Source organism: Nanorana parkeri, unplaced genomic scaffold, assembly GCF_000935625.1.
Source record: "Nanorana parkeri isolate BGI_ZX_2015 unplaced genomic scaffold, ASM93562v1 scaffold50, whole genome shotgun sequence".
NCBI classification, from domain to species: domain Eukaryota; kingdom Metazoa; phylum Chordata; class Amphibia; order Anura; family Dicroglossidae; genus Nanorana; species Nanorana parkeri.
This window is the reverse complement of record NW_017306318.1, coordinates 2,402,558-2,421,199: the sequence shown is the minus strand read 5'-3', so window position 1 is coordinate 2,421,199 and position 18,642 is coordinate 2,402,558. Positions and strand designations below refer to the sequence as shown.

The following is an 18,642-nucleotide window of genomic DNA, read 5'->3' as shown; positions in this document are numbered from 1 at the left end:
GTGACAGGGTGACAACTAGTGTTGCCACCTGTCCAGGATTCACCCGGGCAGTTCGGGTTTTGAATGGATGGAAGAAAAGGTGGCAACCCTAGTGACAACGCAGAGTACAATTAGGAGGCAGGGACAGAACGTTGTCACCCTATAACAAGAAGTGTCTGAACAAGGGCCTTCATGGTAGGATCACGAGGTGGTAATATTGCAATTATTTTTAATCTCATCAAACCTCTGGGAGTCATCCCTGTGGCTGTCGGAGTCTTGCAACGCCTCATGGCACGTGTAGTTCCACAACAGCTGGATTGCCTAAAGTTAGGCTACCCCCTGCTTTAGGCCATGCCCAAAATCCAGCACAGTTTTCCAGCACCCACCTTTCACCAGGTAGCCCTTCTTACTCTACTCCTCATGTTGTGATGGATGACATACAGCAGGGGTGGGCCCTCCAACTGTTGTGGAACTACAAGTCCCATGAGGCATTGCAAGACTCTAAGAGTGTCACTGTCGCTCTGATGAAGGATCCCTGTGCGGACCGGAAACGTTAGCACCGTATGACAGTATGTGACATTGGGTATTGAATAAGCATATCAATACTTTCAAAACCCTTCAAGTGTTTTGCACGGCGCCATCCGTGTGGTCACCTGGGCACCACATATACCTTGCGGTTTTGAGACCGTGGCGGTGCGAATGGGATTTGGACTTTGTTCTGACAGTTACAGGGATGACTCGCAGAGGCAGATGCATGATGGGATCTGTAGTTAAAGCACAGCTAGGGGGTTGGAGCTGCCCACCTCTGATATATACGGTACAATAAGTATTAGGCCAACTTGTTAGTCGTATTTGTGGGAGGAGCCTTACACATTTCCCCTACTCACCTGTCGGTACGTCCGTGACGCCCCACCCGCCCTTACCCCTTCTGATAACATTTTACTCTCTGAGTATGCCCCCTTATTTTGCATGCTGACCATAGCGACAACAGCACATCTCAGGTCAAGTTTAGGCAGGTTCATCGTCTCAATGTTCAGGTACGTATCAGTGACTACAAGTAAACGTTGTCACCGTAGGACAGGAAGTGTGTTCATGACGGGGTCACCGGGAGAAAATAAAGGGAAAAGAAGCTAGAAAAAAAAGAAAAGAAATGCAGCCGCCACCTCTAAGGACTGGCACCAGTCTTGGCTCTTGGGGGTTACATACACGCCGTGCTATCATGGAGGGTCCGGTTTGGGGTGAGGACAGGTATCACCCTCGGTGGGGTGATCTGGAAGTATATAAGCCGTGTGCATACATCCTGTGGACTCCATTATCCCAGCAGGCTATTATACAGCGGTGTGGTGTCACTGTGTACACAGCTCATGTGCTGCAGGCTGTTTGTGTGTACACTCCGTCTCCACAGCAGCCAACGACCAAGCCTCAGAGATCTGCCTGCCGTGTCCCCGGGGATTCATTCCACCTCCATCATTATCCCTGGACACTGCTACTATGTCCCAGCACTGGCCAATGGACCCCAATCTATACGCCGCTCCTTCATGGGACAGGAACTACCCCGGAGTCCATATCATACCGTCTACGGTGAGTGCACCCATAATGGCTCATTTCAGCTCACAAAGCACGATGGGCAAGGGGCTAAGGCAGTCAATCACAATCGCAGACTCCATTGAGATTTCCTTTCATTTCTTCTCCTGGTAAAGGTGTTGTCACCATGACAGGAAGTGAGGAGTAATCTGCCTAGGGGACACATTGCTTTTTCGTGGCCTTTTGTACACATTATTACATTGGACTTTCTTCCCTGTTTCAGACGTTCAGCACGTCACGGCTTTCATCTTTCCAGCTTCATTTATAGTAAACCTTCCATGACAGAAGTATGGTGACCTGACCTGGAACAAGCAGGCACGTCAGGAAGTCAGAGAAAAGTATGCAGAACTGTTGTGAGTTGTCAGGGTTTATAGAACGCCGGCCGTTGGCAATGGCAGCCTCTATGTTTCTCCCGGGAAAGGTTTATTTTAAAGAGGAATTATAGGCAAAAGAAAAGAAAAATAGCATTTACAAAGCGCCGTGTCCTTGTCTAGCTCTCCTGTAACATACTTATATTACCTGTTCATCCTGCCAGTAGATCTGTTATTTGTCCACTTCCTGTTACAGGGTGACAACGTTGTGTGTTCTGCAGAGAAATCACATGGCAGGGTAGTCATAGATGAACATGTAGATTTCAATGGACTATTAGATTGCACAGCATGTATGTATGTATGTATGTATGTATGTATGTGAGATGGGATCTTAGATTGTATGTATGGGAGATGGGACCCTAGATTATATGTATTTCATATATAGATTGTATGTATGTATATGAGATGGGACCATAGATTGTATGTATGGATGTATGTATATGAGATGGGAACATAGATTGTATGTATGTGAGATGGGACAATGGATTGTATGTATGTATGTATGTATGTATGTATGTATGTATGTATGTATGTATGTATGTATGTATGTATGTATGTATGTATGTATGTATGTATGTATATGAGATGGGACCATAGATTGTATGTATGGATGTATGTATATGAGATGGGAACATAGATTGTATGTATGTGAGATGGGACAATGGATTGTATGTATGTATGTATGTGATATATGGACCATAGATTGTGTGTATGTATGTATGCATGTGAGATGGGACCATAGATTGTATGTATTTTAGATGGGACCATAGATTGTATGTGTGTATGTGATATATGGACCATAGATTGTGTGTATGTATGTATGTGAGATGGGAGCATAGGTTGTATGTATGTGATATATGGACTATAGATTGTATGTATGTATGTATGTATGTATGTATGTATGTATGTATGTATATGAGATGGGACCATAGATTGTATGTATGTATATTTGTATGTATGCATGTAATATATGGACCATAGATTGTGTGTATGTATGTATGTATGTATGTATATGAGATGGGAACATAGAATGTATGTATGTATGTATGTGATACATGGACCATAGATTGTATGTATGTATATGAGATGGGACCTTAGATTGTATGTATGTAATATATAGACCATAGATTGTATGTATATGAGATGTAGGGTTGCCACCTGTCCAGGATTCACGCGGACAGTCCAGTTTTTGAGTCCTGTGTCCAGGTTTCAGGTCAGCTGACACCCGGACACAAGACACTAAGTGCCCATACCGGAACTTTAAATTTTTTGCCAGGAGATTTTTGTGCAGCTGCCACAGGTCCTGCGCTTGCTGGGGACCTCGGCAGCCTTCCTGTAAACCCCGGGCACCTGTAAACATCTCCTCCGTCTCCTTGACACCATGCGGCCCTTTGTGAGACACCACACAGCCCGCACAGCACTCCGGAAAGTTTGCATAGCCCACCTGAGACCCCAAACAGCCACCTGAAAGCCTGGATTGCCCACCTGTAAATCCGCATAGCCCACCTGTGAGTCCGCATAGCCCACCTGTGAGTCCGCATAGCCCACCTGAGTGTTTGTGTTTCACTTGAAGAAAAGGTGGCAACCCTAAGGAGATGGGATCATAGATTGTAAGCTCCTTGAGGACAGGGACTGATGTGAATGTGCAACTATGTAAAGCACTGTGTAAATTGTCAGCACTATGTAAATGTCAATAATAATGAAATATAACAACAAATAATAACAGCTCTCTCTCTCTCTATCTATGTATCTTGTCTTTTTGAAAGGCTCCTCAACAGCAAATTATATTCCAGCAGCTTTCCACAGACTTCATCCCTCCCGTCTCCTATCCAATCCGACAAGGCAACGCCAAAGAAGGTGAGACGTACCCTACAATGTCATAGTCAGTGTAATATGGGGTACAATGCGGCCTGTTCACCTGCTTTCTGCAATCAGTGCAGCGTTGCCCCTTTGCGACCCATCAGACTGAAGCTGCAAGTGCAGCCCCAGCCGCCCTCCGGGGATCAGATCCTTACACAGAGCCAAGCTGGACCAATGTATCCAGAACAGACCATTCCTCGGGTTCAGCTTTATCATGGTGGCCTAACATGGCGACAACCCAGAGCCACGGGCTAAATAGATAAATTACATTTATATATACAGGGTGTGTGTGTGTGTGTGTCTATGTGTCTGTTTGTGTGTATCTCTGTGTGTGTGTGTGTCTGTGTGTGTCTGTGTATCTCTGTGTCTGTGTGTGTGTGTATCTCTGTGTCTGTGTGTGTGTGTGTGTATCTCTGTGTCTGTGTGTGTATCTCTGCCTGTGTGTGTGTGTCTGTGTTTCTTTCTATTATTGTTTTTGATTGTCATGATTTGTGATATTTGCGTCCTAAGTCGTCCTTGTGTATAACATTTGATGACCCTCTACTACTATAACACAGATATGTCCTTGTATTTCTAGATTTGATTGATCTGATGATGATACAGAACGCTCAGATGCATCAAGTTATCATGAGCAATATGACAATGTCGGCTCTGTCCAGCTTTGGCTATGGGGCAGCACAGCCTCCCCCAGTGGTAGGTGACAAAACTGCATGTGTAATGTTCAGCAAGCCAGCCAATCAGATTTCATCATTTCAGAGCTGTCAGCACAATGGAGATGGCTGCTGATTGTTGATGGTTAATGCGGTGAGCACCGTGCTCGTTGTGTTACTGAACAAGCGGCGGAATAGATCCAGGCTCCATGTACAGTCAGTAACATGTTATGTGTATGTAACTGGCAATTATACCCGGCTCCATGTACAGTCAGTAGCATGTTATGTGTATGTAACTGGCAATGATGTCCAGCTCCATGTACAGTCAGTAGCATGTTATGTGTATGTAACTGGCAATTATGCCCGGCTCCATGTACAGTCAGTAGCATGTTATGTGTATGTAACTGGCAATGATGTCCAGCTCCATATACAGTCAGTAGCATGTTATGTGTATGTAACTGGCAATTATGCCCGGCTCCATGTACAGTCAGTAGCATGTTATGTGTATGTAACTGGCAATTATGCCCGGCTCCATGTACAGTCAGTAGCATGTAATGTGTATGTAACTGGCAATGATGTCCAGCTCCATGTACAGTCAGTAGCATGTTATGTGTATGTAACTGGCAATTATGCCCGGCTCCATGTACAGTCAGTAGCATGTAATGTGTATGTAACTGGCAATGATGTCCAGCTCCATGTACAGTCAGTAGCATGTTATGTGTATGTAACTGGCAATTTTGCCTGGCTCCATGTACAGTCAGTAGCATGTTATGTGTATGTAACTGGCAATTTTGCCTGGCTCCATGTACAGTCAGCAGCATGTTATGTGTATGTAACTGGCAATTATGCCCGGCTCCATGTACAGTCAGGGTATATAACTGGTATGAATATGTAGTGAGCGTGTCCTGCAGCTCTCATCATGTGTTTTCTGTATTCAGCCAAGCGTGGTGCCAGTACAAGTGGAGGAGGAGGAGCCCATCGTGTATCATCACCATTATGAAGCCTTCCCAGCAAATTATATGACATACCCAGCTTACCCTACAGTGCCAGCGCCAGCGCCCCAACATGAGCCAACCATCAGACATCTCAATATGGAGACGCAGCAGGCTTCCACGATACGTAACGTAGACCAGTAAGACATGCCTGGGTACCTGTGTGTGCGTGTGTGACATTGCATACACCATGGCGGTCTTTCCTGAACATTTCATTGTGATCAGGGTGTCACAGTGAGTACTCGGGATCTACCAGCTGCACGGCACCCATAACACAGAATGCAGGATGAACAAACAGTGTGTTTAAAGTGAACTTGTAGATATAAAATATAGCAGAGGTGTGGCAACTCTGGCACGCCAGCTGTCGTGGAAATACAAGGCCCGTGAGGCATTGCAAGACTGACAGTTAAACACACAACTCACAGAGGCAGAGGCATGCTGGGATTTGTAAACTAAGAACACAAAGCGCACAGCTCACCCCTATAATGCGTCCCCGCAATCTACACTCAGTGCACGGATGACTCTCTTCTGGAGTGATGGGCTCAAAAACCGTAGGACCGGCACACAATGATCTCCCAAAGAAATTCAAACTTTATTCCACATGCATCTGTACAAAGAACCACTGACGCGTTCCTGCCTTATTCGGCCTTGGTCATAGCGGTTGGGATTTGTAGTTAAAGCACAGCTGGAGGACCGGAGTTGCCCACCCCGGGTATAGCAGCAGGTTCAGTTAACTTCTAGCTCCGCCTCTGACTTTTCTACAGCAGCTTATACTCACCTTCTCTTCACTTAGCAGCTGAGCTTTTATATATATATATCAGTGGTGTCACAAGGAGGGTGCAGCTCGCACGGGGGTGACACCATTGGAGGGGTGACACCAAAATGACTGACAGTAGTTAATTGACTGATAGTAATTTTGGTGTCATCACCTCTAAAAAGTCCGGCACTCAGTCATGGACCAAGAGTCTGACAGTGTCAGGAGAGAAGAGGAGACCCGGCGGCATACCTCATCCCGCCGGTTGAACGTCCCCTCCTCTCTCTGCCTATCTCTCTGCACATGCGCAATGACGCAATCACACGCATTCGCGATGACGTCCTGGCGGGGTGTCACCCAGTCTCCGCTCCGGGTGACACCAGGCCTCGGGACGCCCCTGATATATATGTATTACTTTATGGTTTGTTGTTGGGGACAGACTTTGTGGGTGGCATCATGGCCAGAGCACAACGATAAGGCTCATCAGATGGTTTTCTGGATTACTCCTGCGGCCGTAGTTCATAGCAGTGGCAGTGAGCCATAAATGCATATGACCACGCATAAGACTTCCACCAATATGACTGCTAATAGATCTCTGTACAATTCCACAGGCGGCCTGTACCCCCACCTCCTCCTCTGAGTGCCACCGGAACAGTTGGTGCTGATGTCCCTCCAGCTACAGGTAATTTTTTTTTATTTTTGATAAATAACATTAAAGGGTTTTCTGCTTTGGATTTTTCCCATCACTACAATAGCTTGAAAATTCAAAAATGAAGTCGTTTTTTTGTAGGATTCAGGTTTCCATGTCATTTTGTAATGCATTCGCACAAAGTATAGCTGAGCAAACGACGTTCGCATCACCTACTGCCACTAGATGGAGCCGAGGAGCGTGCGAACGTCGTTCGCACAGCTATACACTGGGTGAAGGTGTTATAAATCAGCCCCTGTATAAGCACTTTCCTTTTATTGATGTGTCTCTCATATGCTGGTAGAAGAATAGCTTGGGCCTGGCATAGTCCAGACACCTGACTCCACCTGGTTCTGTGATCTGGCGTATTCGGCTTTCCCCCGGAAGGGTGGTTACATCCCCCTTGCTTAGGCTCCACAGGAAGTTAAGCATGTCAGCTAACTTTTTGTCGCTCCACAGGTTTATTTTTCCAGTTTAATGTGGCATTTAATGAAGGGGAAGGGGCCCTCACTACATAAGCAAGCCTCGCTGTTTTAGTAAAAGTTCCCCTTTAAAAGGTAATATATATTGTAGCCTGTTTACATAACCAGATAGCTGAAGCTCAGATTACACACACTCTACACACACAAAATCTTCCTTTTAAACAGATCCGTGACCTTCTATGATCCTTGAGTGCTTATATTACATATTACAGTAAGTCACATTTACCATGGCTTCTTGTCTTTTCAGAGTACTACGACCTGACTGAAGCCAGAATATGACCGAGTCTCAGCCGGCCTTCAACATACACAACACAATTTCCCTAAGGAAATCTTCCACCAAGCTTCTGTGGACGTGTGTGAGATGCCTGAGATGGAAGCTGCCATTATATGTTGTTAAGTTATAGATGAGGTTGTGAAGGTCCATCTGAGATCACTGCTTAGGACAGGGGATGGCAGCTTCTATCTGAGGTTTCTCCAACAGATGTACTGTATGCTTTGTGACAGATCGGGGGGATTTTCATGTATTTGTTCCCCTCTAAAGCTGAGCTCCTATCCCCTCTGCCTCCCGAGCCTCTCTGTTGGACCTTTAATATAACAGATGGCCCCTGCCCCCTCTTCCTTTCTATTGGACCTTTAATATAATAGGTAGCCCCTGCCCCCTCTGCCTCCCGAGCCTCTCTATTGCCCCTATAATATAACAGATGGCCCCTGCCCCCTCTGCCTCTCTACTGGAACTTTAATATAATAGGTAGCCCCTGCCCCCTCTGCCTAGCGAGCCTCTCGGTTGGACATTTAATATAACAGGTGGCCCCTGCTCCTTCTGCCTTTCTACTGGACCTTTAATATAATAGGTAGCCCCTGCACCCTCTGCCTCCCGAGCCTCTCTGTTGGACCTTTATTATAATAGGTAGCCCCTGCCCCCTCTGCCTCCCTAGCCTCTCTGTTGGACCTTTAATATAACAGGTGGCCCCTGCCCCTTCTGCCTTTCTATTGGACCTTTAATAGGTAGCCCTTGTCCCCTCTGCCTCCCAAGCCTTTTTGTTGGACCTTTAATATAATAGGTAGCCCCTGCACCCTCTGCCTCCCGAGCCTCTCTGTTCGACCTTTAATGTAATAGGTAGCCTCCGTCCCCTCTGCCTCCAGAGCCTCTCTGTTGGACCTTTAATATAACAGATGGCCCTCTGCCCCTCTGCCTCTCTACTGGACCTTTAATATGTAGCCCTTGTCCCCTCTGCCTCCCAAGCCTTTTTGTTGGACCTTTAATATAATAGGTAGCCCCTGCACCCTCTGCCTCCCGAGCCTCTCTGTTCGACCTTTAATGTAATAGGTAGCCTCCGTCCCCTCTGCCTCCAGAGCCTCTCTGTTGGACCTTTAATATAACAGATGGCCCCTGCCCCCTCTGCCTCTCTACTGGACCTTTAATATGATAGGTAGCCCCTGCCCCCTCTGCCTCCCAAGCCTCTCTATTGCACCTTTAATATAATAGGTAGCCCCTGCCCCCTCTGCCTCCCAAGCCTCTCTGTTGGACCTTTTAATGTAATAGGTAGCCCCTGCACCCTCTGCCTCCCGAGCCTCTCTATTGCACCTTTAATATAATAGGTAGCCCCTGCCCCCTCTGCCTCTCTACTGGACCTTTAATATGATAGGTAGCCCCTGCCCCCTCTGCCTCCCAAGCCTCTCTATTGCACCTTTAATATAATAGGTAGCCCCTGCCCCCTCTGCCTAGCGAGCCTCTCGGTTGGACATTTAATTTAACAGGTGGCCCCTGCCCCTTCTGCTTTTCTACTGGACCTTTAATATAATAGGTAGCCCCTGCCCCCTCTGCCTCCCGAGCCTCTCTGTTGGACCTTTAATGTAATAGGTAGCCCGTGTCCCTTGATTCTTCTTAGTTTGGTCTCTCATACATGTGGAAATACCCTTCCCCAGAAAATCCTAATTGTATGTTTAGTGTTTCCTTTAGATGTTTGTAAATAGAAGAGTTGTTGTAGATCATCATATATTTTATGACAGTTCCCTGTTATATATCATTGGACGTCATTTCCTGTTATCTGTGTAAATGTACAAAACACAATGCTTGTGAAAGATAATATTTAAAATGATGTAAGCTGGAATTGTCTGTTATGTTTTTCGGGACCAGTACTATCCATTCATTCACTAGAGGCCAGTGACATCACTGAGAATGTATCCTATCCAATCACTAGAGACTGGTGACATCACTGAGAATGTATCCTATCCAATCACTAGAGACTGGTGACATCACTGAGAATGTATCCTATCCAATCACTAGAGACCGGTGACATCACTGAGAATGTATCCTATCCATTCACTAGAGACCGGTGACATCACTGAGAATGTATCCTATCCATTCACTAGAGACCGGTGACATCACTGAGAATGTATCCTATCCATTCACTAGGGACCGGTGACATCACTGACAATGTATCCTATTCATTCACTAGAGACCGGTGACATCACTGACAATGTATCCTATCCATTCACTAGCAACTGGTGACATCACTGACAATGTATCCTATCCATTCACTAGAGACCAGTGACATCACTGAGAATGTATCCTATCCATTCACTAGAGACCAGTGACATCACTGAGAATGTATCCTATCCATTCACTAGAGACCAGTGACATCACTGAGAATGTATCCTATCCATTCACTAGAGACCAGTGACATCACTGAGAATGTATCCTATCGATTCACTAGAGACCAGTGAGATCACTAAAAATGTATCCTATCCAATCACTAGAGACCGGTGACATCACTGAGAATGTATCCTATCCAATCACTAGAGACCGGTGACATCACTGAGAATGTATCCTATCCATTCACTAGAGACCGGTGACATCACTGAGAATGTATCCTATCCATTCACTAGGGACCGGTGACATCACTGACAATGTATCCTATTCATTCACTAGAGACCGGTGACATCACTGACAATGTATCCTATCCATTCACTAGCAACTGGTGACATCACTGAGAATGTATCCTATCCATTCACTAGAGACCAGTGACATCACTGAGAATGTATCCTATCCATTCACTAGAGACCAGTGACATCACTGAGAATGTATCCTATCCATTCACTAGCGATCGGTGACATCACTGAGAATGTATCCTATCCATTCACTAGAGACCAGTGACATCACTGAGAATGTATCCTATCCATTCACTAGAGACCAGTGACATCACTGAGAATGTATCCTATCCATTCACTAGAGACCAGTGACATCACTGACAATGTATCCTATCCATTTCACGGAGACCTCACCCAAATAACTTAGACATAAGAGCTAAAATAATCCAACCGTTTGATTACACAACGTATCAAGCACAGTCAGCCTTGCTCTGTGTCTTTGTCTGGGACACGGAACACTCGGTGACATGTATGGGCACGTCTCGGGGACATTCAAGTGTTTTTATAGCCATAAGGAAATCTTTTGTTTTCATACACGGTAATCCCAAACAATCGTTACCCAGAGGAGATGAAGTATTCTATTTCTCTGTACACATTTACTATTACACCATGTATAGTGGAAGACATAAACGCCTCAATTTTATTTTCCGTTGGGTTGCCAATGGATTACTGTGCCGAGGAATGATTCATATATATATAGGCAGACACCACTTTAGGGGTAGCACCAGCTAGTTAACAGCATGAAGGGGGCTGTAAATTTATAGCAGGTCTCTCACGCGGTGCATGGTGACATGCTGCGGTGAGTTGTGACGCCATGCGGTACGCGGTGACGCTCGCCGGTACGTGGTGACGCTCTGCGCATAGACAACAATTGTCCCCCTGGTACATTATGTGAATGAACCCCGAGGGGGAAGGAACACAGCAGTGGGCAGAGTTTACTAAGCCTGGAGCAGCTGAGCACAACCACCAATCAGCTTCCACCTACAGCTGAGAAGAAAAAGAAAGCTGGAAGCTGATTGACCGCCGCGCTCAGCTGATCAAATAACTTCCCCTCATTAAAAGAAACATTGTTACCGACAGGAATAGAATGTTTATATTCACACGTGTGAATGTTTCTACACAGAGGGAAGTGGGGACTTCAGGGGATATTGGAAGGAAATGTCCGCACACCATTGTTCTGGAAGGATCACGTTTTATTTTTCTGTCCCCTGTTGGAGATTTCCCTCTACATCCTGTCCCAGAGACAACAGGAAGTGATCAAAAATGCCTTCTGACCAGAACAGGTGTCTGCTGGCAAATATTCACCACCCCACTTCCTGTTCTGGTGACAACTGAAATATGTTGAATCGTTTTCTGTAGTCACACGGACAAGCGGTGTGACTCTACCGTCCTCGCTCCTCCCATCTGGACTGTACATATATACAGGTGAAACTCGAATAATTAGAATATCGTGAAAAAGTTAATTTATTTCACTAATGCAACTTAAAAGGTGAAACTAATATACGAGATAGACTCATTACATGCAAACAAGATAGTTCAAGCCGTGATTTGTCATAATTGTGATGAGAGAAGCCTCCACGAGGACGAGCTGTGTCAGCTGCCTGGCGCCTTTATTGCCATGGCACCCCGTGTGGACGCACAGCTCGCACACCCCCTAAGGCCGGCCCTGAAAGTACCACAACGCTGAACACTGAAAAATGGCCTGGCCAGGAAGGGGGATGTAAACACGGCGGTCAGCAAGTGGTTAAAGGAGAACTATGAGGTGAGTGATTTTCACTCAGCCTCATAGTTGGAGCCGATCTGTGACAATGAGACTATCACAGGTCGGCTCAATAGAGCAGGAAGTGAGCGAACACATACCGTCGCTCGCTCACTTCTCGATCCTGTCCCGGCAGAGCCGTGACTGTCACTCAAGGCTCCCTGCAGGGATTCCCCGATCCTCCAGCGCTGACTGGCGGAACGGACGCGGGAGGGGGCGTGTACAGCTGGCTCTGCCTCTAGATAGTAATAAGTCAGAGGATAGTAATGTCAGGATCCGACCCAGCTGCGGTGTCTCAGTATACCGCAAGCTACACTGAGCTTAGGGTGACGGGAGGAGCTAGTTTATGTCCTCCCGTTACCCTTAGGAGAACTATGGGGAAAAGCCCTGACCCCATAGTTCATCTATTTGTCATCTATAAATATTCTATTTCTCTCTATATCGATCTTTCCATTATCTATATTATCTATCATTTTTCAATCTGCTATCTTGTATCAATATCGAATATTTAATTTATATTCACCTATTAATTTGTATCAATATTCAGCACACACACAGTCAGAGGATATTATCACCATCGCAAATAAAATTAAGCATAATAAACGTTACAAATAATCATAACGAGCTCAGCATGGAGTGTGTATGACCCTTCCCCTGGCTGCTCTGCTTCACTCTAACCATCCTCAGCCCCAGAGCTCAGCCCTACCTGCCCCAGAGCTCAGCCCTACCTGCCCCAGAGCTCACCTGTAGTAAAGGATCCGCCCCCTCCACAGCGCAGGATTTGTACCTTTCCTGATCTCACACACCTGAGCTCATCAGCCGGCCCGGGAGGGAACGCGTCACGTGACCCGAACCTGGGAAATCCTCAACCCCGAACATAGTGACAGCAGCGCTGCAGGCAGGATGTGCTCTGTGCAGCAGGAACCAGCCATGTATGTACAATATTCACTTCCCTTATCACAATATTTATAGGAAGAGGATTTTTATTGTTATAATAGAACACAAATATGTCACATGGGACACAAATAAGTAATAACAATGTAACACGGTGAACGGATAGACTGAGCTGAGTGTGAGAGAGAGTTGTATAGTTCCTGCACACCTGCAGATTGTTAGGACCGGCAGTACACACTGAAAACACAAACAGATCCATCTATCTTTTTATTGTCTGTCATCTATAAATATTCTATTTCTCTCTATATTGATCTTTTTATTATCTTTCTATCATCCATATTATCTATTATTTATCAATATTCTATCTAGCATGTATCAATATCTATTTAATATCTCATTTATATTTACCTATCTATTAAATCTATCTATATTATCTATATATCTATCTTTTATTATTGATCTATTTGTATTTATCATCTATAATTTTTTTATCAATATTCTATCCATCTATCTTGTATCAATATCAAATTAATATCTCATTTATATTTACCTATTAATTAGTATCAATATTAAGTCTATACACACACACACACACACACACACGTGTGCCTTTGGTTGCGATGAGGTTGACCAGCGAATGTGCATAGTAAATGGCACAGTTACAGGTATGATAAGTGCGCCTGGCGTGCACATGCATGCTCAAAAACAAGGACTTGTTCAAATGTCCAGTCAGAAAAGAAGGTTCCTCCTGCCTGCAGCAGACTGATCACTGGGGGAGGGGAGACTGAGGAAATGCTTCCTCCTGCCTGCAGCAGACTGATCACTGGGTTCCCGGGTCTGTACACCTGTTGTGCCCATTATGAGGGGCTCCTAACATCCCTGAGCTGAGTTCCCGGGTCTGTACACCTGTTGTGCCCATTATGAGGGGCTCCTAACATCCCTGAGCTGAGTTCCCGGGTCTGTACACCTGCTGTGTCCATTATGAGTGGCTCCCACCATCCCTGTGCTGAGTTCCTGGGTCTGTACACCTGCTGTGCCTATTATGAGGAGCTCCCACCATCCCTGTGCTGAGTCCCCGGGTCTGTACACCTGCTGTGCCCATTATGAGGGATTCCCACCATCCCTGTGCTGAGTTCCTGGGTCTGTACACCTGCTGTGCCTATTATGCACTGTAACGAGTTCCCATTTTACGCCCATGTCAGCAATTACCTGTTTTGTTTTGCTTTCATGTTGAATTGATTGCCCATTTGTTGCCTGCGCATTGTAATAAATGTCCTTATCAAATCCTTATGGCGCAGTCAAAGCTTGCTTCTGATAACCAGCGGAGCCCAATTTTAGATTGTACGTCCACCCAGAATCTTTTTGTGTGTCAGTTGTGGATAGAGTGGGGAAGTATTATTATTTTTGAAGTGAGAAAATGTGAAATGGAAGAGAGTGCCAGTGATATCATTTGAGTCCAGTAGATCTTTATTACACACGACAGGAAGTCACAGGAAACCGCTCAGTACTCCCCCTTCATCGATGCTCAGATCAGAACAGCCACCAATTTTATCCCTTTTATTTACAATCGGTTGTCCGGTGTTCCCCTTTTATTGAGAGCTTCTAAGCCTTGATAAAGGGGGAATGTTAAAGGACATTTCCACCTTTGCGGGGGCATCTTTAAGAAACATATGCCAGCAATGTACACTGTGTGCAGATGATGCCGGCATATGCAGATCCTGGATATAAACACAAAAACTTACTTTTTTTTAGTTGTCCTCTCAGGCTCCCTGAAACGCGTTGGCATTTTCCTGTGACTTCCTGTCGTGTGCAGTAAAGATCTCCTGGACTTATGTTATATCTTTGCTGCTCTCATCCTTTTCACATTTCCTAAACTACTCCAGGAACCCCCAAGGACACCCCCCGGCTGGCAGAGAGCCGCCTTGAAAATGTAAAGTCTTATCCCTCCCCTTCTGGGTCCAGCACTCTACCAAAGGTTCCACTTTAGGCAGCAGTCAGATGGCAGGCTCATAACTGTTCCTATTGGTAGAGGATCCGAATAGAATGGAGGATGGAGGGAGGAGGGAGGGATACAGGAGAAGATACAAAGACCATCATTGGTACTATATGATAAAAATGTGTTTATTCCTCTTTAGGAGAAGCGGTGCCGTCACAGGAGAACCTCCCACCTATCACAGGATGGACCTCGGACTGAAGGAAAGCCGTATATATGTGGAACATGGCAACAACACGCAGACCCGGGGAGTACGGTATGTGCTGGACAACCATCCATGCATTGTGTACAGATGTATAATAGGAGTACATTGCAGCCAGCTGACATTTAACATGGCAATACAAAGTGAGCCTGTCTGCTCAGGTCTTTTGATTTCAACAGCCAAGACTGAAACATAATATGTTGCTGTTACCCTAAACCAGGGGTGGGCAGCTCTGGCCCTCCAGCTGTGCTTTAACTACAAATCCCATCATGCTTCTGCCTCTGGGAGTCATGCCTGTGGCTGTCAGAGTCTTGCAATGCCTCATGGGACTTGTGGTTCCACAACAGCTGTAGTGCCAAGGTTGCCTAACCATAATTTAAACCATAAAGCCCAACTCTTTATCTGGAGCTGTTCCCGGCAGTTCCTGTTTTAAGCCACAAGATGTCCTCAGTCTTCACCCAGCGTCACTCCATCTGGAAAGGAGAAAAGACCGAGTGTAAGTTGTCATGGCCCCGTGCTCGGAGTATGGCACATAAAATACAAGGGGGGGGGGCTCTGGTAGTGGGGGTAGTTGGGTTTTAACCCTCCAAAGCTTCTACCTTATTTAATGCCTGTCACTTTAACTATTTAGAGCACCTTTCCCCCTTCCATACATACTGAACCATGCCCCCCCTCTCCCCCGCTCAGTTCACATGTACTTTCAAGTACAGGCATGTGACTCTCTCCCCTTCCTCATGCACTGCCATGTGTTTGAGCAGCCAATGGCCAGGATGACATGTGTGAGTGTGGCCATTACCTAGGTTGGCGTGCTTGCAAATACAGGAACACCCACTCCTCCAGACTGACACCCACCCATTACACCAGCCAGCCTCCAGCCAGGAAATGAGGCGGCTCTATGTGACTTGCTGCAGCTTCTAATGCACATTGTGAGAAGCTCCCAGTGTGCAGTGACATCAGAGGACGAGTAGAGGAGCCGATACAACTGTGCAAGACTGAAGGGAAGGACGGAGATCAGATAGAAGGACGGAGATCAGATAGAAGGACGGAGGTCAGATAGAAGGCTGGAGGGAAGGACGGAGGTCAGATATGAGACTGAAGGGAAGGACGGAGGTCAGATAGAAGACTGAAGGGGAGGCCGGAGGTCAGATAGAAGACTGAAGGGGAGGCCGGAGGTCAGATAGAAGACTGAAGGGGAGGCCGGAGGTCAGATAGAAGACTGAAGGGGAGGCCGGAGGTCAGATAGAAGACTGAAGGGGAGGCCGGAGGTCAGATAGAAGACTGAAGGGGAGGCCGGAGGTCAGATAGAAGACTGAAGGGGAGGCCGGAGGTCAGATAGAAGACTGAAGGGGAGGCCGGAGGTCAGATAGAAGACTGAAGGGGAGGCCGGAGGTCAGATAGAAGACTGAAGGGGAGGCCGGAGGTCAGATAGAAGACTGAAGGGGAGGCCGGAGGTCAGATAGAAGACTGAAGGGGAGGCCGGAGGTCAGATAGAAGACTGAAGGGGAGGCCGGAGGTCAGATAGAAGACTGAAGGGGAGGCCGGAGGTCAGATAGAAGACTGAAGGGGAGGCCGGAGGTCAGATAGAAGACTGAAGGGGAGGCCGGAGGTCAGATAGAAGACTGAAGGGGAGGCCGGAGGTCAGATAGAAGACTGAAGGGGAGGCCGGAGGTCAGATAGAAGACTGAAGGGGAGGCCGGAGGTCAGATAGAAGACTGAAGGGGAGGCCGGAGGTCAGATAGAAGACTGAAGGGGAGGCCGGAGGTCAGATAGAAGACTGAAGGGGAGGCCGGAGGTCAGATAGAAGACTGAAGGGGAGGCCGGAGGTCAGATAGAAGACTGAAGGGAAGGACGGAGGCCAGATATGATACTGAAGGGAAGGACGGAGGTCAGCTTTACCAGTAGATGTGACCCCTCCGGTGGTGGTCTGTGCCGGGTCATTAATTACCTGCCAGGCGGCACTGAAGAAGACTCTGTAAAGGTGCCCATACACTGCACGATTCTCGTACGAGGATGGCGGGAAATCCCGCGATCGTACGAGAATCGTGCAGTGTATGGAAGTCGTGCGACCGTTTCTAATGTACGGTCGCACGTCTTTTGTATATCGAGCATGTTGGAAAACCAGCCGAGAATCGTACGATTTTCGGCTGGTTTTTAACATGATCGAGAGATCACTGCCGCACGGGCCGGTGTGCGCACGTGCACACTGCCCGTTCAGCATTGCAGTCATCGGAAGCCTGCCCCTCAGGGGGGCGCGGCTTGCGATGATCGCAAGTACGATCTGCCTGTCCAAGATGTGCAGATTGTACCTTTTCTTAAGTACTTTACAACCCTCGCAAGACAAAAGTCTTGCGAGGGTTGTAAAGTGTATGGGCACCTTAATGGGCCCTGTCCCCCCGGCGCAGTCATTAGTCTGCGGAGGCTCATTTAGTGAGCGGTATTAATATTACAGCTTCAGATAAGACACGATATGGGGGTGAGGAGAGGGGAAGGTGTTCTCTAGTTCTGTTCTAGGGTAACAATGCTGATCCTCCATAGATACAGTACAGAGAGTGAGCGTTGTCACCCTAGGGCAGGAAGTGTTACTTTTTGGGTCACCAGGTGAAATTAAGGAAACAAATGTAGCTCCACTTCTAAAGACCTGTGAGCTGAAGTGCAGGTCCAAGATTAAAGCCTAATCTGCATATATTTTGCCTTCCTTCCCCCCATCAACATGCCAGTGACATTATTAACATAAACCTTTCAGTTTTCATTACATACTTTATATTATACCCTATGATGTCACCACTGGGTCCATGTGCTTCTATGAGCAATGCAGGCAGACCTTGGCTGGTTGGAGGAGCCCTCTCTGTCCTCCTTCTCTCCATCTCTCTCTCCATCTCTCTCTCCATCTCCATCTCTCCTCTCTCCATCTCTCTCTCTCTCTCCATCTCTCTCTCTCTCCATCTCTCTCTCCTCTCTCCATTTCTCTCTCCTCTCTCCATCTCTCTCTCCATCCATCTCTCTCTCTCTCTCTCTCTCTCCTCTCTCCATCTCTCTCTCCTCTCTCCATCTTTCTCTCTCCTCTCTCCATCTTTCTCTCTCCATCTTTCTCTCTCCATCTCTCTCTCTCCTCCCTCTCTCCTCCTCTCTCTCTATCTCCGTTTTCTGTATCCCCCCCCCATCTCTCCTCTCTCCATCTCTCTCTCTCCTCTCTCCATCTTTCTCTCTCCATCTCTCCCTCTCCTCTCTCTCTCCTCCTCCTCTCTCTCTATCTCCGTTTTCTGTATCCCACCCTCTCTCCCCCCCATCTCTCTCTCTATCCTCTCTCCATCTCTCTCCTGTCTCCATCCCTCTCTCCGTCTCTCTCTCTCTCCTATCTCCATCTCTCTCTCTCCTCTCTCTCCTTCTCCTCTCTCTCTCTATCTCCGTTTTCTGTATCCCCCCCTCTCCCCCCCATCTCTCTCTCTCTCTCTCCTCTCTCCATCTCTCTCCTGTCTCCATCCCTCTCTCCATCTCTCTCTCTC

The 18,642-nt window shown here is 46.8% G+C and overlaps 1 protein-coding gene across 1 annotated transcript; it reads left to right on the top strand.

Annotated features, from left to right (window-relative positions):
- The first annotated feature begins 1,198 nt into the window (after window positions 1-1,198).
- On the top strand, window positions 1,199-7,675 carry LOC108802416 (proline-rich protein 29-like). Its single transcript, XM_018574276.1, has 7 exons — window positions 1,199-1,217; window positions 1,385-1,560; window positions 3,701-3,791; window positions 4,372-4,487; window positions 5,383-5,576; window positions 6,802-6,872; window positions 7,608-7,675. The coding sequence occupies exons 1-7, from the start codon at window positions 1,199-1,201 to the stop codon at window positions 7,637-7,639; spliced, it is 699 nt and encodes a 232-aa protein (XP_018429778.1). The 3' UTR covers window positions 7,640-7,675.
- Window positions 7,676-18,642: the final 10,967 nt, after the last annotated feature.

Coding starts and splice junctions, on each gene's coding strand:
- LOC108802416 (XM_018574276.1), top strand. Junction 3,792..4,371: donor ACAAGGCAACGCCAAAGAAG/GTGAGACGTACC, acceptor TTGTATTTCTAG/ATTTGATTGATCTGATGATG. Junction 4,488..5,382: donor CAGCACAGCCTCCCCCAGTG/GTAGGTGACAAA, acceptor TTCTGTATTCAG/CCAAGCGTGGTGCCAGTACA.